The sequence below is a fragment of the Schistocerca nitens genome, chromosome 7, assembly GCF_023898315.1.
Source record: "Schistocerca nitens isolate TAMUIC-IGC-003100 chromosome 7, iqSchNite1.1, whole genome shotgun sequence".
NCBI classification, from domain to species: domain Eukaryota; kingdom Metazoa; phylum Arthropoda; class Insecta; order Orthoptera; family Acrididae; genus Schistocerca; species Schistocerca nitens.
The window spans coordinates 103,490,529-103,511,526 of record NC_064620.1 but is presented as its reverse complement, the minus strand read 5'-3'; the positions used below and the strand labels follow the sequence as shown (position 1 = coordinate 103,511,526).

The 20,998-nt window shown below is 36.9% G+C and overlaps 1 protein-coding gene across 1 annotated transcript in view; it reads right to left on the bottom strand.

Moving 5' to 3' along the window:
- Positions 1-268, bottom strand: part of LOC126194923 (malate dehydrogenase, cytoplasmic) — a 33,168-nt gene extending 32,900 nt beyond the window's left edge. The window contains exon 1 of the mRNA XM_049933302.1: positions 114-268. Within this exon, the coding sequence (XP_049789259.1) occupies positions 114-116 (3 nt within the window). The 5' untranslated portion in view covers positions 117-268. The remainder of the gene's footprint in view (positions 1-113) is intronic.
- Positions 269-20,998: the final 20,730 nt, after the last annotated feature.

Sequence of the window (20,998 nt, the reverse complement as noted above, 5' to 3'; positions counted from 1 at the left end):
CAATGCTGAAACCACGAATAAATGAACAGTTCAACATAATTAACAACGGTACACTTTTGAATGTATTATTGACGATACAACTGCATTCAATCAAATGCTATAAATAACATTACCATCGTAAAAATTTTCACACACTGGAACACCACGTATAAAACAACCTCCCCACAAAGATTACACACAGCTGGTCAGATTTCCTTCTTTTTTTTACTATGCATAGATGTTACAAGTTGACTACCACAGACATTATTCGTAGTCCGAGTGTTTGCGTATTTGTAAATATCACTTGTTGCTAAGAGTAAACGTGTGCATCTCCACTTTTACATGCACTTATCTTAAAAATATACCTTTTTCGATATGTCATGGTAAAACTACGACACTGTATTATGTCACAAATTGAGACGTCACGAAAGTAGACGTGAGCTTTTCAAGATCGATTCACACTCGCCAGTGGTCATCGCATACGGAACTTCAAAACCGGGTTCACAGCACGGAGGTAAAAAAAGAGGGGAGGTAGCTTTACTTCACAAACTTGAAGCCGTGGCCGACTTCTCATGCGACTCGTTGAAACCGATGTCCGCCATATTAACAAGCCCAAAACATCAGTTTCACACATAGATCACGAGTTCACCACATTCGTACTCCTATAGTTCACCGCGGTGACACTTCCCCATGATGTCACTCTGTGTCGTATTACTAGAGCAAATACGCATTCAAGAAAAGAAAAACGTTCGAAATTGCCTTCCTGACACTATGTTATTCATGTAAGCTCTATAAATTTTAGTATTTAAGACAGTTATTTTGCACACACAACAGAAATAATGAACAAGAAGTACTCGTAAACAGTAGTCTGCTAATGTTTTGGGCTACTTAAAATGGCACCCACTCTGGCCTTACCTCCATGGTCCACATACGCATCTAATTTTGCGCCACAGCTTGTGGCTCGCTGCAGTGACAGCGTGAGCTACCTTTCACACAGGACGCCACAAATTCTATGCACTTGCACAGCTTTCAGTCTGGTGTCAGTTGAAGTCATATGGGCGGATATGAACATTATAGTGCAGGTTATGGCCTCAGAGCTGTGACAAGAGTTAAACACAACGAAAACGAGAACAAAATGTTGGATCCGAAAATAGATTTTTCACATGGATAAATCAGGGGAAACAAACACATTTATGAAGGAACTAACACTCAGAGTTGAAAAATCTGTCTGCATTGGCAAACTAACCAACAGCTGCCATGTAAATATCATCTGCAGACACGCCACTCTTCCAAGATTCTGGACTCTTGTTGTATTCATTGATATAGGCATTTGAAATGACTAATTTTTAGTTTAACAGCTGCAAAATTACACTCTGGAGTTATTTTCTGCATATAATCCACAGTTTATGCAATACTTGGTTTCACCAGTTACGAAATTCATACGACTCGCTTTTTTGGATACATGTATTAAGTGTACTTATTTATTCATTCAAAAATCTTTTAGGACTGTGTGATACAGGGACATGTCGTCATTGGTTTGCACTTACACACACACACACACACACACACACACACACACACACACACACACACAGCTCCAGAAAATGAAACATTGGTTTCTGTTCTAGTAGTTCTAAAAGTTACACTGTAAGTAGTGATTCTCCAGCAGCAGAAGGAGGTTCTTACTCATTGGTCTGAAGATGACCACAGTAGTGGTCGAAACCTGTCACCATAATAAATAAATTGTGATCAAGACTGTTTTTAATAGTAAATATTTGTAACACATTGATCACTGTCACTCCCATAGTGTATTCAAAAGTAATAAAGAGATTGCTTACAAATCACTTATGCAACCGATCCTAGAATGTTGCTCAGTGTGTGGGACCAGCACCAGACAGGACTAACAGGGGATATTGAACATATACAGAGAAGGGCAGCATGAGTGGTCACAGGTTTGTTTAATCCTTGGGGTAGGGTCCCAGAGGTACTGAAGGAACTGAAATGGCAGACTTTTGATAACAGATGTAAACTATCCTGAGAAAGTCTATTAACAAAGTTTCAAGAAATGGCTTTAAATGAAACTATAGGGACATGCTACAGCCCCTTACATATCGCCCATACAGGGATAGTGGGGATAAGATTTGGATCATTACTGCATACACAGAGGCATTCAAACAATTATTCTTCCCACACTCCATACGTGAATGGAATGGGAAGAAACCCTAATAACTGGTGCAATGGGACATACCTTCTACAAGGCACCTCACAGTGGTTTGCAGAGTATAGATGTAAATAAAGTAATTCACATATCTAGACATTTAATATTTACAGGTCTAGTACGACAAGGATGGGACAGGTAGTTGGCCATAGCCTTATAGTAGGAACCATTTGCCTGAAGTAATTTATGAAACTACAGAAAACCTAGTGAGGATGGCTGGATGAAGATTCAAACCACCACTCTCACAAATACAAGGTCATTCTGTTTAAGACAGTGCTGCCTCATTCAGTTATTGCTTTACAGAAAAGTTGTTTAAATTGTCTAGAGAATTAAAAGGGAGACAAAGTCTCATCTTCAAGTTTCATGCCTACTGCGATAGTACTAGCGTCCTCTAATGTATTGGAATGTATCATTTACCAACAGATTTTTATTTACTTGAAACTTGGGGACTAATTAATGGATCACAATATGATTTTAGGAAAAAGTAGTTAATAGCTAATGCCACAGACCAGGAATGGTGAACTCTTGTACTTCTACATGCCATTTTTCCAAAGAAATGTTTAATACAGCCACAGCATGCCAATGAACTACACATGGAATAAAATTTTAATACTGCATATTATTCTTTTTTTTTCTTTCCTTGTTTTGTTTATGTTTGGTCACATGATGTGCATGAATGTGTACATATTTTAAGATTTGATAGTGCTGATTAATAAAAAAGAATGAAATACTTCCATATTAATACTCTTCATCTGCAAACAGAAATAGACCTTGTAAATTAGCAGACTGGGGCGAGTCTAAAAAAAAACTGCAGTTCTGGCTATGTCGAAATACCAATACTAATCTTGCAATATTTATGCAAAGTAGTACAAACACATGAGCACACAATGTAACACTATGAATTTAGTATATTTATATTACTAGAATATCTGGAATTTAAATATGATGAAACGTACTAAAATGTGACAAAACATAACTATTGTCTGCACTTAGATGCAGTAAATGTAAAGATATGTTAAAACTTGTGTTTATAAAATTCTTATTCAGAAACATGATAATAATTGTTGTTCATTTATGTATGAAATTTCAGAATTTATATCAGTATCAAAATCAAACTTGTATTTAAAAAGTTATGAAGATTTCTAAATGAAACATTATTGTGGAAAGGTATTTCACATATTTTGGCGATGATAACTGTATTACATCAGCATGTTACTTATTTTAGAAAGATTGTTAAATAAAGATAGATGTAAATTCTGTAAATTGTTATACAATAATAATCAACTTTTAACTGTAAACTTCAAAATTACTGCCTGAAGCAATGAGTGTTCTCTCAGGTTTGGAAAGATCAATGTTATGTCATCTTTGTGGTGTAAATAAACAATTTATTACACACATTTACGTTTCAGCTACACCATTTACTAGATTTGATTAGCCTACCATGTTGATCTTGACATTATGAAGAGCCTGAGCTTTCTTTCAGGTGGAAACAAAAATCATTGAAGAGATACACACCTCAGTTGCAAACTTCAAGAAACATTAAGTTCTGGTAGCCACAAAAGGTGGTTATGTTTTACTTTATCGTGGAACTGGTATGTGTTGAAAATCGTCATGACAATCTTGATAAGCTTTCTAAGTTTCAGGTACCAACACACCACAAAAACTAAATCTGGAAATTTAAAGAACTGCACATTGAAGATATGGATAACACTGACAACAATAAGGACCAAAAGGATGGACAAGGAAAGTGACAAACGAATAACTGGAATTAATTATCTGGGATTTTATCCTTGGAATATTTTGAGTTAAGTGAGTAATTTTTTTTACCTTTTGTACCACAGTGAAAGGCTGTGTTGCAGGTTATACGAAGAATTTTTTGTTTAGGATTGTGAAGTGTTCTGACAATAATTAAAAATAGCAAACCAGGACGAATTAATTATTTAAGATGTAATTTCAAATGAAAAAAAAAACAGTCTTCATGACAGCCTTAAGGAAGCCGAAGCAATTTTGAACAATAATGCCAAACTAAACAAAAGTCATGACGAGGGAGAAGCGGACAAAACTGCTAGAAGTGTTTGCAGTCCATTCAGAGATTTAGGTCACAGCAAACAGTTCAAGAAGCAAGATAAGACTTTTGAGAAAATAAGTAAAGATATGGGGGTAGAAATGATATGACAAAAAGTGAATTAAATAACAGTTTAGATGGTGAAACCTAAACAGCAAATAGTAAAATCAATTTTACAAACACGGAATTGATAGAATTAAGGAACGAAATTTTGAACACTAATTTTAAAGTTACCAAATTAATAAAGGAGCTCAATCAATATAACTTGGTCATAGAGAGAGAGAACACAGACTAAACGATGCACAAATACGTGCTTTAGAAGGCAAAGCACACAATGTTAAAAAGAATTTAATCGAAAGAATACAGAAAGTAAAAAAATCTGAATTGTTGTATCAGGCAATAAATCAAGAAAGCCACTGTTAGGTTCAGAAATGGGCCATTATGGTCAAACTCTTGAATGGAAAATTATTAACTTAAAAAGAACAACTGGAAACTATTTATTAGTAATTAAAAATAAAGTAGCTGAGGTAGAGAAAGATGTAAATACCAATGTGGATGCATGTAACAGTAATGTTGGAAATATTTGCAACTAATTAGGTGAATTGGAAGGAAGTGTTGCTATAAAAGTTTCAGTAGTAAGTGCAGTGGGATGAATCTATTAAGTGTTTTCCAGGAGATAACAAATTTCACCCAACTGATTTTGTACAATGCTATTACGATAATGTCATTAGTGGAATGAATGATTTGCTTGAAATTAAGTTTGTATAGGAGTTTTTGGATGGAGAAGCACTCTCTTGGGCTAATCAGTAGGCTAATACAGAAATGAGTTATAGCAATTTTGAAAGACGTTTTTTGAATAAATTTTAGTCAGAAACAGAACAAGCTGGATTCAAAAGTGATTTTTTAAATGTAGCACATTATAGAGTACAAAATGGCAACGATTTCTGTGGGAAAGAACTGAGAAAGTTAATACATTTAGATAAACAATTCGAAGAGCTCACACAAACATTTGTGTTAAAGAGGAAATTACCAGAAAAAGTGTACTGACGTTAAGCACATGTTCCAAATGATTCTATAGAATAGTTTTAAAATATGTAGATAAACTAGATGAGCATTAGAAACAAAGGAGGAGGAACAAAAACGTAATGAAACACGTAATTGTGGAGGAAGAGAGAGAGGAAATTATAGAAATAATAATTGTCTGGGTAGAGATGAGAAAAGAGAACCACAATGGAATGACAGAAATAGAAGTACTTGATAATAGAAGTAATAATCCAGTAAGTTGAAGATTATGCCATTGGGAGCCTGTCAGTTTTCTTATGAGGAGAAACAAAAGTAATCAGGGTGACTATAATAACAGGATGATGATAGGAACTTTGGGAGAAGAAGAAATTTCGAACCATGTTGGTATAGGAATATATATGGCATGAACAGATTACGTTTTGACAGGACATTTTGGAAAGCTACGAATATAGATATGTGTGAGAAAATCAGAAAAAGGTTACTGGTATTTTGGAAGTAGAACTAGATGCAGAATGTATAACAACTCTTTACAGGGTATCAAGTAATGAAGTTTTAGTGGGAGAGGAGAAGAATGATGATGATGCTGATAAATTTGGTTTACATAAATTAATGACTGATGATGTAGTAGATGTAGATGTACAATTTACTGTTTCTAAAGTTGATGCTATTGAATCTGACAATCATGTACCTAGGGATGAAGAAATTATTTTAGATATTAATCGTAAGAAGAGTGGAGACTGTGTCATTGTTGTTCATGATGAGATCAGTGAGGAATATGTAATGTTATTAGTAATAGTCTTGAAGAGAAGATAGGAAGCAAGATGGATTTATATAAAGCACCAGATGGGATGATGTTAAGTAAAAGAGGAAGTATTAAAGGAGGTAGCCATGCAGACAGTGGGTATTATACCTAGGGAGGCCTGACGTGTGAGAGGAAAGTACATGAAAGTGAGTTTTGACGTTACTAACGCTGTGAATTGTAGTGACTATGAAAGGGAGTGTGAAAAATGCATAAATAATGAAGTTTCAAAAGTAGTTTAGGATAATTATGATAATACAAGTAGTGATAATTATGTGAAAGTTTGCACCCAGAATAGTAGGAAGAAACAAGCAGTAATTCAGAGAGCCTAGAAGAAACAACTTGTGAGTACCATGTAACATACATAATGAAAGATGAAATAAAAGGTATGGGGTTCGAAGAGATTGAGAACGATCTTTTATATAAGACAGGTAATAAACGTGATAGCGATGTATTGGGTAGTCCATAGATTTATTTTGAAACTGATAGGTCGGCAGCTAACTGCTTGATAGATACAGGGAGTCCAGTTTGTGATGTGTCTGAAAAGTTCAATGATAGAAAAAGCACAGTCAAGATTTTGTTGAGTTGTATGTGATAGGAGTTAAGATTAGAGGAGCTACAGAGAGATGCAGTAAAGTTGTGAACAAGTAAATATTGCTGTCATTTGGAATCAATAACACATCAATTATCCAGAGATGTTTTGTGGTACTTGATCCAAGTGAGGAAATTATTTTAGGTATGAACTGTATGGTAAAACTTTAAGTAGGATTTTGTTAGACAATTAAGGAATCAAGTTTTACTGAACCAACAGTGGTACTTCCCATCTAATGGAACTGATAATAGTAAATGGGAATGACAGGAATTGTATCAGGAAGGTTAAGTGTTTCAATCACAGAGGATACACTGAAGATGAGAATAATTGTTCAAATGAGAAGGAAGATTTGGATCATTGTCCTACTTTACCTGAAAACAAAACAGAAGATACTGAGAAATTTAGTGAAGGTCAGAAGGAGGTTTTAAGGAAATTTTTATCAGAATACTATGATGTGTTTAATGAGAAACCAGGAACAGTGAAGAATTACCAGTGCACTCTTAATCTAAGACCACATGAACCATTTTTATTAAACCTTATAGAATACCAATGTGTAGAAGGAAAGTTGTAGAAAGGCAATTACAAAAGATGGAAAGTTGGGGTCTTCAAAGAGAAATTGCACAGAAATAATAACCCACTCATTGTAGTATGCAAATGAGGTGGAGTGATAAAACTTGGATTAGATTGCAGACACTTAAAATGGAATATTAGATAGAGAAATTGACCATCCTGGAATGTAGACAAACTATTGTACAAATTTAAATATATAACCTATATGACCACGTCCTAATCTCACCTCAAGTTTTCACCAGATATCATTGGAACCCAATTTTAGGAAGTACTATGCTTTTCTATTACTTCCTATTACTATGCTTTTCTATCTTCCCCCATGAACCATGGACCTTGCCGTTGGTGGGGAGGCTTGCGTGCCTCAGCGATACAGATGGCCGTACCGTAGGTGCAACCACAACGGAGCGGTATCTGTTGAGAAGCCAGACAAACATGTGGTTCCTGAAGAGGGGCAGCAGCCTTTTCAGTAGTTGCAGGGGAACAGTCTGGATGATTGACTGATCTGGCCTTCTAACATTAACCAAAACGGCCTTGCTGTGCTGGTACTGCGAATGGCTGAAAGCAAGGGGAAACTACAGCCATAATTTTTCCCGAGGACATGCAGCTTTACTGTATGATTAAATGATGATGGCGTCCTCTTGGGTAAAATATTCCGGAGGTAAAATAGTCCCCCATTCGGATCTCCGGGCGGGGACTACACAAGAGGACGTTGTTATGAGGATAAAGAAAACTGGCATTCTACGGATCGGAGCGTGGAATGTCAGATCCCTTAATCGGGCAGGTAGGTTAGAAAATTTAAAAAGGGAAATGGATAGGTTCAAGTTAGATATAGTGGGAATTAGTGAAGTTCGGTGGCAGGAGGAACAAGACTTTTGGTCAGGTGATTACAGGGTTATAAATACAAAATAAATTAGGGGTAATGCAGGAGTAGGTTTAATACTGAATAAAAAAAATAGGAGTGCAGGTTAGCTACTACAAACAGCATAGTGAACGCATTATTGTGGCCAAGATAGACACAAAGCCCATGCCTACTACAGTAGTACAAGTTTATATGCCAACTAGCTCTGCAGATGATGAAGAAATTGATGAAATGTATGACGAGATAAAAGAAATTATTCAGATAGTGAAGGGAGACGAAAATTTAATAGTCATGGGTGACTGGAATTCGTCAGTACGAAAAGGGAGAGAAGGAAACATAGTAGGTGAATATGGATTGGGGGGAAGAAATGAAAGAGGAAGCCGCCTTGTAGAATTTTGCACAGAGCATAACTTAATCATAGCTAACACTTGGTTCAAGAATCATAAAAGAAGGTTGTATACCTGGAAGAATCCTGGAGATACTAATAGGTATCAGATAGATTATATAATGGTAAGACAGAGATTTAGGAACCAGGTTTTAAATTGTAAGACATTTCCAGGGGCAGATGTGGGTTCTGACCACAATCTACTGGTTATGAACTGCAGATTGAAACTGAAGAAATTGCAAAAAGGTGGGAATTTAAGGAGATGGGACCTGGATAAACTGAAAGAACCAGAGGTTGTAGAGAGTTTCAGGGAGAGCATAAGGGAACAATTGACAGGAATGGGGGAAAGAAATACAGTAGAAGAAGAATGGGTAGCTCTGAGGGATGAAGTAGTGAAGGCAGCAGAGGATCAAGTAGGTAAAAAGACGAGGGCTAATAGAAATCCTGGGGTAACAGAAGAAATATTGAATTTAATTGATGATAGGAGAAAATATAAAAATGCAGTAAATGAAGCAGGCAAAAGGGAATACAAACGTCTCAAAAATGAGATCGACAGAAAGTGCAAAATGGCTAAGCAGGGATGGCTAGAGGACAAATGTAAGGATGTAGAGGCTTGTCTCACTAGGGGTAAGATAGATACTGCCTACAGGAAAATTAAAGAGACCTTTGGAGAGAAGAGAACCACTTGTATGAATATCAAGAGCTCAGATGGCAACCCAGTTCTAAGCAAAGAAGGGAAAGCAGAAAGGTGGAAGGAGTATATAGAGGGTTTATACAAGGGCGATGTACTTGAGGACAATATTATGGAAATGGAAGAGGATGTAGATGAAGATGAAATGGGAGATAAGATACTGCGTGAAGAGTTTGACAGAGCACTGAAAGACCTGAGTCGAAACAAGGACCCGGGAGTAGAAAACATTCCATTAGAACTACTGACAACCTTGGGAGAGTCAGTCATGACAAAACTCTACCATCTGGTGAGCAAGATGTATGAGACAGGCGAAATACCCTCAGACTTCAAGAAGAATATAATAATTCCAATCCCAAAGAAAGCAGGTGTTGACAGATGTGAGAATTACTGAACTATCAGTTTAATAAGTCACAGCTGCAAAATACTAACGCGAATTCTTTACAGACGAATGGAAAAACTGGTAGAAGCGGACCTCGGGGAAGATCAGTTTGGATTCCGTAGAAATGTTGGAACACGTGAGGCAATACTAACCTTACGACTTATCTTAGAAGAAAGATTAAGAAAAGGCAAACCTACGTTTCTAGCATTTGTAGACTTAGAGAAAGCTTTTGACAACGTTAACTGGAATACTCTCTTTCAAATTCTGAAGGTGGCAGGGGTAAAATACAGGGAGCGAAAGGCTATTTACAATTTGTACAGAAACCAGATGGCAGTTATAAGAGTCGAGGGGCATGAAAGGGAAGCAGTGGTTGGGAAAGGAGTGAGACAGGGTTGTAGCCTCTCCCCGATGTTATTCAATCTGTATATTGAGCAAGCCTTGGTGGGGTGTTCGTCGATGTTAGTAGTAGTTTATCCTGTAGTGAAGTAGAAGTGGATAGTTCCTGTGAATTATTATGGGTGGAGGTTACACTCAACAACCGAGCTGGGTTAATAATTGGCTCCTTTTACCGACCTCCCGACTCAGCAGCGTTAGTGGCAGAACAACTGAGAGAAAATTTGGAATACATTTCACATAAATTTCCTCAGCATGTTATAGTCTTAGGTGGAGATTTCAATTTACCAGATATAGACTGGGACACTCAGATGTTTAGGACGGGTGGTAGGGACAGAGCATCGAGTGACATTATACTGAGTGCACTATCCGAAAATTACCTCGAGCAATTAAACAGAGAACCGACTCGTGGAGATAACATCTTGGACCTACTGATAACAAACAGACCCGAACTTTTCGACTCTGTAAGTGCAGAACAGGGAATCAGTGATCATAAGGCCGTTGTAGCATCCCTGAATATGGAAGTTAATAGGAATATAAAAAAAGGGAGGAAGGTTTATCTGTTTAGCAAGAGTAATAGAAGGCAGATTTCAGACTACCTAACAGATCAAAACGAAAATTTCTGTTCCGACACTGACAATGTTGAGTGTTTATGGAAAAAGTTCAAGGCAATCGTAAAATGCGTTTTAAACAGGTACGTGCCGAGTACAACTGTGAGGGACGGGAAAAACCCACCGTGGTACAACAACAAAGTTAGGAAACTACTGCGAAAGCAAAGAGAGCTTCACTCCAAGTTTAAACGCAGCCAAAACCTCTCAGACAAACAGAAACTAAGCGATGTCAAAGTTAGCGTAAGGAGGGCTATGCGAGAAGCGTTCAGTGAATTCTAAAGTAAAATTCTATGTACAGACTTGACAGAAAATCCTAGGAAGTTCTGGTCTTACGTGGCTCGAAACAGCATATCCAGACACTCCGGGATGATGATGGCATTGAAACAGAGGATGACACGCGTTAAGCTGAAATGCTAAACACCTTTTTCCAAAGCTGTTTCACAGAGGAAGACCGCACTGCAGTTCCTTCTCTAAATCCTCGCACAAACGAAAAAATGGCTGACATCGAAATAAGTGTCCAAGGAATAGAAAAGCAACTGGAATCACTCAACAGAGGAAAGTCCACTGGACCTGACGGGATACCAATTCGATTCTACACAGAGTACGCGAAAGAACTTGCCCCCCTTCTAACAGCCGTGTACCGCAAGTCTCTAGAGGAACGGAGGGTTCCAAATGATTGGAAAAGAGCACAGGTAGTCCCAGTCTTCAAGAAGGGTCGTCGAGCAGATGCGCAAAACTATAGACCTATATCTCTGACGTCGATCTGTTGTAGAATTTTAGAACATGTTTTTTGCTCGAGTATCATGTCGTTTTTGGAAACCCAGAATCTACTATGTAGGAATCAACATGGATTCCGGAAACAGCGATCGTGTGAGACCCAACTCGCGTTATTTGTTCATGAGACCCAGAAAATATTAGATACGGGCTCCCAGGTAGATGCTATTTTTCTTGACTTCCGGAAGGCGTTCGATACAGTTCCGCACTGTCGCCTGATAAACAAAGTAAGAGCCTACGGAATATCAGACCAGCTGTGTGGCTGGATTGAAGAGTTTTTAGCAAACAGAACACAGCATGTTGTTATCAATGGAGAGACGTCTACAGACGTTAAGGTAACCTCTGGCGTGCCACAGGGGAGTGTTATGGGACCATTGCTTTTCACAATATATATAAATGACCTAGTAGATAGTGTCGGAAGTTCCATGCGGCTTTTCGCGGATGATGCTGTAGTATACAGAGAAGTTGCAGCATTAGAAAATTGTAGCGAAATGCAGGAAGATCTGCAGCAGATAGGCACTTGGTGCAGGGAGTGGCAACTGTCCCTTAACATAGACAAATGTAATGTATTGCGAATACATAGAAAGAAGGATCCTTTTTTGTATGATTATATGATAGCGGAACAAACACTGGTAGCAGTTACTTCTGTAAAATATCTGGGAGTATGCGTGCGGAACGATTTGAAGTGGAATGATCATATAAAATTAATTGTTGGTAAGGCGGGTACCAGGTTGAGATTCATTGGGAGAGTGCTTAGAAAATGTAGTCCAGCAACAAAGGAGGTGGCTTACAAAACACTCGTTCGACCTATACTTGAGTATTGCTCATCAGTGTGGGATCCGTACCAGATCGGGTTGACGGAGGAGATAGAGAAGATCCAAAGAAGAGCGGCGCGTTTCGTCACAGGGTTATTTGGTAACCGTGATAGCGTTACGGAGATGTTTAATAAACTCAAGTGGCAGACTCTGCAAGAGAGGCGCTCTGCATCGCGGTGTAGCTTGCTCGCCAGGTTTCGAGAGGGTGCGTTTCTGGATGAGGTTTCGAGTATATTGCTTCCCCCTACTTATACCTCCCGAGGAGATCACGAATGTAAAATTAGAGAGATTAGAGCGCGCACGGAGGCTTTCAGACAGTCGTTCTTCCCGCGAACCATACGCGACTGGAACAGGAAAGGGAGGTAATGACAGTGGCACGTAAGGTGCCCTCCGCCACACACCGTTGGGTGGCTTGCGGAGTATGAATGTAGATGTAGATGTAGAAAATTCATGGAGAAGAAGTAAAAACTTTGAGGTTCGCCGATGACATTGTAATTCTGTCAGAGACAGCAAAGGACTTGGAAGAGCAGTTGAACGGAATGGACAGTGCCTTGAAAGGAGGATATAAGATGAACATCAACAAAAGCAAAACGAGGATAATGGAATGTAGTCAAATTAAATCGTGTGATGCTGAGGGGATTAGATTAGGAAATGAGACACTTAAAGTAGTAAAGGAGTTTTGGTATTTAGGGAGTAAAATAACTGATGATGGTTGAAGTAGAGAGGATATAAAATGTAGACTGGCAATTGCAAGGAAATCGTTTCTGAAGAAGAGAAATTTGTTAACATCGAGTATAGATTTAAGTGTCAGGAAGTCGTTTCTGAAAGTATTTGTATGGACTGTAGCCATGTATGGAAGTGAAACATGGACGATAACCAGTTTGGACAAGAAGAGAATAGAACCTTTCGAAATGTGGTGCTACAGAAGAATGCTGAAGATAAGGTGGGTAGATCACGTAACTAATGAGGAGGTATTGAATAGGATTGGGGAGAAGAGAAGTTTGTGGCACAACTTGACTAGAAGAAGGGATCGGTTGGTAGGACATGTTCTGAGGCATCAAGGGATCACAAATTTAGCATTGGAGGGCAGCGTGGAGGGTAAAAATCATAGAGGGAGACCAAGAGATCAATACACTAAGCAGATTCAGAAGGATGTAGGTTGCAGTAGGTACTGGGAGATGAAGAAGCTTGCACAGGATAGAGTAGCATGGAGAGCTGCATCAAACCAGTCTCAGGACTGAAGACCACAACAACAACAACATGCTTTTCTATACAATGGCAGATCTTATCAGTACTAAGTTGTACCATTGGGATTAAACGTTTATGTAGTAAAGTTTTTACAATGCTTAGATTTTGATCTGTGAAAGGAATTACTTGATAGATTGATAACATATGAAGATTGTCTTAGTTACTGGTATGATTTTGGAAGAGCACTTGAAATTGTTAAAAGAATTAGGGAAGAGGTTAAGAAAGGAGTCATGTCATGTAAACTGGAAAAGTATAAATTCACTGTGAAACAGTTGAAATTTCTTGGCCATAGCACTACCTAGAAAGGAATTTTGATTGACAGTGGTAAAATATTAGCTGTAGCAAAATTTCCTGTCCCTAACTGTCTCTTTTTGGAAAAGCGGGATTCTATGGAAAATTCACAAGAAATTAAGCTTGTTTCAACCCCATTGAAAGATATATAAGAGAAACTGGTAGACTATGTAGGCCCTATTGCAGTAAAGAGCGCTCAAGTTGGACTGAGCATATAAGTAGTTTTGAATACATACTAAATAGTTTATAACATTCAGCCACTTGATTTTCACCATATGAGATAATGTATGACATGAAACTTGCTTATTTAATAAATGAATTGATGGAATTCCCTTCATGCAGGTATAACTGCACAGGAGAAAGAGGAGGTAGAGAAGATGAACACAGAGGAACAGTGTAATATTACAAAGCAGTAACATGATATTAGGGTAAAAGTTACATAATTTATGGTAGGTGATCTGGTTTTTCTGAAAACCAATGAAAAATCAAAGGCAATTAGTGGAGAAATAATTTTTTTTACATTTATATTGGACCATCTGAAATACTAGTGATTTCACATCTAAATGCTCATGTGATAATTTATCCTAAGCGAAGAAAGTAATTTGGGTTAAGAAACATTGTATAGCTGAAGTCATACCAGTATGTAACCGACACTAGTAAACAACTTCCATCATTAAAAATACTAACATAACCGAAATGAAGTAAGGAGTTTTACATGGTCTAGTGAAAATTCACCCATACTTTCAGGGAGGTGCATATTCTTCATGCATCAAGTTTGTCCAATACACTAGTTCCATAGCCGTGTGATTCTTACTTCAAGATTATCAATTCCTAGAGTCACATTATTCTTTATTCTTTCTTGTAAAATACACATCTCTTACTATCTTCACACTTGAATGATACACTGCATCATACTGAGTTTGCTTTGTCATGTATGTGAGAAGGGATGATATAGGATAAGCTAGAATAACATTATATATATATATATATATATATATATATATATAGGGTGGTCCATTGATAGTGACTTGGTCAAATATCTCGATATATATATATATATATATATATATATATATATATATATATATATATATGTAGGGTGGTCCATTGATAGTGACTTGGTCAAATATCTCGCAACACTAGCATCAAACGAAAAAATAAGAAGAACGAATCTGTTCGAGCATAATGGGGGGAAAACAGATGGCGCTATGGATGGCCCACTAAATGACTGATAGAAACTGCATTTTTTAAACTAAGTACCCCCCATTTTTATTACATATTCTTATAGTACGTAAATAAATAAGAATGTTTGATTTGGAACATTTGTTCCATTTTGTGATAGTTGGCGCTTAATATTCCAACCCTTATAATATGCCTCACCCACTTAGATGAACAGTTTGTAACCATGTGGTTTTAAAATTAAAACACAAAAAGTAGTTACGTTTTAACTTTATTTCCGTTGTTCCAATGTGATGCATTTACTTATGTGATCTTATTATAAATTATGGGAACGCATGTTGTTACTGCATGAGCACCCATAGTAACCTCATTAATGTAATAAATGCTCAAAATGATGACCTTCAGCTTCAATGGATTTGGTAATATGCATAACGAAATTCCTCTCAACAGCGAGTAGATTGCCTTCAGTAACTTCGCACATGCATTGACAATGGGCTGACACATGTTTTCAGGCGTTGTTGGTGGATCATGATAACAAATATCTTTCAATTATCCCCAAAGAAAGAAGTACAGAGATGTAAGGTCCGGTGAACATGCAGGCCATGGTATGGTGCTTCTATTAGCAATCAACCTGTCATTAAATATTCTATTTAATACTGCTTCAACTGCGTGCATGCTATGTGCCAGACATCCATCATGTTGAAAGTACATCGCCATTCTGTCATGAAGTGAAACATCTTGTAGTAGAATCGGTAAAACATTAATTAAGAAATTGGTATACATTGCACCATTTAGATTTCCATTGATAAAATAACGGCCAATTAGATGTTCTTCCATGATTCAACACCGTACCTTAGCCTGACAGGGTCGCTGATGTTCCACTTATTGCAGCCATTGTGGATTTTCTGTTGCCTAAAAGAGCATATTATGCCGGTTTACGATAGCTCTGTTTGTGAATGACGCTTCGTCACAAAATAGAACTATTGGAAAAAAACTGTTATCGTCTTGTAATTTATTTTTTGCCTAGTGGCAAAAATTTACATGACATTCAAAATCATTGCTATGCAATTCCTGGTGAATAGAAATATGATAAGGCTGAAATGTATGATGATGTAGAATTCTCAAAACCGACGTTTTTGATGTTCCCAATTCCCGCTAAATTTGTCTGCTGCTGATGTGTGGATTAGCCTCAACTGCAACTAAATCACTTATGGGCATCTTCATTTGTTACAGTTGTTGATTGCGTCTTCTTCTTTTGCTGAACAGTTTTGGTTTGTTTCAGTACATTGACCATCTGATGAAAGATGGACTTGGTAATATGCATAACGAAATTCTTCTCAACAGCGAGTAGATCGCCTTCAGTAACTTCGCACATGCATTGACAATGCGCTGACACATGTTTTCAGGCGTTGTTGGTGGATCATGATAACAAATATCTTTCAATTATCCCCAATTATGCATGTGTATATGTGTGTGTATATGTATGTGTGTGCACATGCACTTTTGAAATGAAAAAATGAATCATATTGTAACCTAATTATAATAATAATGAATTATGGAAAGATATGAGCACTGTTTTGGAACAAATACTTATTTGTCTATGAGAGAAATGTATGAAACAATATTGACTAGATTTGCTACTTGTAATTTTATCACACACTGTTTCTTATTGAAAGTTGTATACAATGACTTCAGACCACTAGCAAATACACCTACATTCAAAGCAATAACAGCCTACAATATTATTCATATTGTGGTATGCTGCACAATACTTGTAATGATTATCAGAAAACAGATATTTATGAGTTACCATTTCCCTGTCATAATGTGATAGTTGAAACCAGATTGCTAAATTATTTTAGTATGGGTCTGATTCATGATTTTCAACATTAACTGTTACTGTATGTTTTATATTTATGAATGGCGCTGATAGGAAAGTGTAGTGACGCTTCTCTCTCGTTAAAAAGGCAAAAAATGAACAGTTCTTCGTGTAGAGAATGTAAAAATCGTGTGATGAAGGGTATTCTGTGTATCAAATGCAACTTCTGGTTACACGAAAAGTGCGCGAAAGTAAATCTAAAGTTCGTCAGCGAAGATTTTCCGTGGACATGTCACAGTTGTTTACGTGACGAAACGGCCGATCTTGTAAGTGCAGTTGATACAAAAAACGAAATTATAAAGTTACTACGAAGTGACATTGAGGCATTAAAAACCGAACTTTCAACCATCAAGAAAGAAAACGATACATTAATACAAGAAAAGAAGTCCTGTGTGTGTAAAAGCCATCAAACGGAAAAGCAAGAAGATCGCGAAAATACTTTAAAAACAACATTTCAAGTGTTCCCGTTGATGTCTCGGTAAACTCAGTAAGCCAAAAACCGGAAGATAAATACAAATGGAAGGTGGTGACATACAGCAAAAGCAAAAACAAAGCGCTAGATACGCAACAAAAGGAAAATGACTTTTTAATAATTGGCGATTCGCTGCTGAAGAATATCGCTGTCCCCAATTGCAAGATCGACGTACGACCTGGTATTAGAACGCATCAACTCGGTAAACATTTTAAAAATATGGTAAATGCAAGACAAGATACTACAGAACCAGATTCTGAAACCAGGTATAACTATAATGGGGTGTTTATACATGTTGGGACAAATTCGTTAAGGAGCAGCAGTGAGGAAGAAATGGCAAGCGAAACAAGAAACATGATTCGTTCTGCAAGAAATATGTATGCAAGATCTCGTCTGATACTTAGCGGAATCATAAACAGAAGGTCGGTGAGTGAAAAATATATCGCCAAAATAAACTGTGCTCTTAAAGAACAATGTGATCGTCTTGGGGCAATTTTTATGGACCCAAACAAATTCCTATGTGAAAACTCACTAGCGAAGGATGGCTTGCATTTTAATAGACTGGGGTCTGTAACGTTCAGCAGAATGTTTGCAGATGTCTGCAAAATCATTAGATGCTAGGGAAACTAATATGGCCTGAAGGGGATGAAAAATCATACACTCCAGCTGGAAAAGAAAAATATAAGCACCATACAAAAAAAGACGATACTAAAGAATTTGCCCCAGAATACAGCTCACAACATTTAAACCAACAAAAGAAAAATTACATAAAAGTACTTCATCAAAATATTCAATACTTTGGTAACAAAAAATTAGAAGCAGAAGTACTCCTGAGTGAAGTAAGACCAGACATATTATGCATAAGTGAACATGGACTAACTGAAAGTAAAATACATAATGTGGCAATAAAGGACTACAAACTAGCTAGTTACTTCTGCAGATCTAAATATAAGGGTGGTGGCGTTTGTATATATATTAAAACAGGTACTCTATCAAAGAATGTAAACAGTGAAGCTGCTACATTTGCCATAGCTAGAGAAAAAGACTTTGAAGTTACTGGTATAGTGGCAGAGGATTTTAGAGTGTTTTGTGTGTACTGGTCACCATGTGGCAATATTAGCATCTTTCTAAAAAAAGTTGCTAGATTATTGAGAATGAATATGAAGATAAATCTTATTATATGTGGAGACTTCAACATTTACATGGGAAAAGACACAAAAATAAGACAGGATTTTGAAGAATTGTTAATACAGCATAACATGAAAGTGACAATAACAAAGTGAGACAATTATTGACAACATAATTACTAATATGTGTAACTATGAGTCACATGTAGTTCAGACAGAAATATCTGATCATCATGGACAACTAATCAGCTTTTGCAGAAGTAATGACACAGTATCAGAACCAAAACAAACAACCAAAGAAATTAGGATCATCAGTGAACAAAATATCAACATCTTTAGAACAATGTTAAGTAAGGAAACCTGGAATGAAACCCTACAGGCCCAGAGTGTAAATGAAAAATATGATGCATTTATTTCAACAATTAAGTACCATTTTAATGTAGCATTTCCCAAAGTAAAGAGACAAGAAAGGCATCAAGATCAAGCACAGTGGATTACGAGTGAAATACTGGAACAGCGAAGGAAGCTTCAGGACGTGAGACGGATGGGCGAAGCTGAAAACTATAAAATGTTAAAAAAGAAGTATAGAAAAACAATAAGAGAAGCGAAAGCAAGAGCAATTGACACAACTATAGCGAACTCAAAAAACAAGACAAAGGCAGCTTGGAATGCAATCAATGCTGAAAGAAAGGAAAAAGATGGGTCAAACAAAGAAGAAGGTATTAGGTCAATTAAAGTAGACAACACAGTGGTCACAGATGGTATGGAAATAGCAAACATACTGAATAATAACTATATCAGTGTAGTAGAAAACCTAAAATTGGAAAGAAATAGTCAAAAACAGAAGGGTATTAAAGTACCAAAAAGATCATGCAGTACTGTGTTATTAAGACCAGTCACAGAAGATGAATTGCGGAAAACTATACAGAAACTGAAGTCCAAGAAATCAGCTGGTGATGATGAAATATCAAATCATGTAATAAAGCTGGAATGGGAGGAGATAATAACACCACTGCTGAACATAGCAAACTGTTCTTTCAGAGATTCAATTTTTCCAGAAAAACTGAAGATAACGAAGGTAGTGCCAGTGTACAAGAAAGGGTGTAAGGATGATCCCAACAACTACAGACCAGTTTCACTGATATCAGTTTTCTCAAAAATCCTAGAAATGCTTATTATACCAGATTAGTTAACTATTTGGGCAAACATAACATTCTCATGATCTCACAACATGGTTTCAGAAAGGGTAAATCAACAGAATCAGCAATTGTCAGTCTAACAGAATACATTTTACAGTCCTTAGATGAGAAAAAGATTGTCTCTGCAATGTTTCTGGATCTTTCAAAGGCATTTGACACCATTGACCATGAAATGCTGATACAAAAATTAAGCAACTATGGCATTCGGGGGCAACCAGGTGAATGGATAAAATCATACTTGTGCAACCGCAAGTAGTATGTATCATTAGGAAACTCGTACCAATCAGAAACCAAATCCATCAAATATGGAGTGCCGCAGGGTTCGGTATTGGGGCCATTGTTATTTAATGTATTTGTTAATGATATAGGTGTTGAGGAGGAAGAAAAGAAAATATTGTATGCTGATGACATGACAATACTAAATAGTGACCAAAATATGGAACAGCTTGAGAGAAGAGCATACATATCTGCAAATGTCACAGCTCAATGGCTGTTGGAAAATGAACTGGTTATAAATCTAAAAAAGACTATGTATGCAGTGTTTAAAAACAAGGAAAAGGCTGTAGACATGGATTTAGAGGTTGATGGAACAAGGCTGGAAGAAGTAGAATCTGCTAGATTCTTAGGTATTCTTGTGGATAATGAACTGAAATGGAAAAAACATATTAATAATGTCTGTAAGAAACTGAGCTCTGTCATATTCTTAATGATGCAACTATCACAGTATTCAGACAAGAACCTTCTGTGTACAGTGTATCATGGACTTTTCGAACCATACTTACAGTATGGAGTGACTGTGTGGGGAAACTCAAACAAACAAGAGACAAAACGAGTGTTCACATTAAAAAAATCAATTAGGACCATTTTAAGAAGAAAGACCTCTGAAACATGCAGAAACTGTTTCAAGAATTTAGGTGTCTTAACTTTTTCATCGTTGTATATATACAAAACAATAATGTACATCACAAAAGGTAGTGAGGACTGGATTACAAATGCTAGTGTACACACCCACAATACAAGAAAGAAGAATGAAGTACGGAGCATACCCCACCGACTGGCAATGCTAGAAAAAGGACCCCAGTACTCTGGTATCAGACTACTAAGAAGTCTGCCCAAAACCCTGCAAGATAGTGTACTTCACAATGACTTTGCAAAGAAACTTAAAGACTATCTCATTGAAAAAGAGTTTTACAGTGTTGCAGAATACTTATGCCATTAAATTTGTATATATTGTTACTCATTACCAGTGATGTAAAAATGTAAGCTAAAGGTGTAGAAAAATAAGTGATAAAGAATTTTAATACTTTGACATGTCCTATATTACACGTACATTTGCTGTACACAATGTAATCTTACAGGATCAAATAAAATTCAATTCAATTCAATTCAATTCAACTTCAAACTAACTCTATGTTCTATAAATGATATATTACATTGAACCTACTATGAT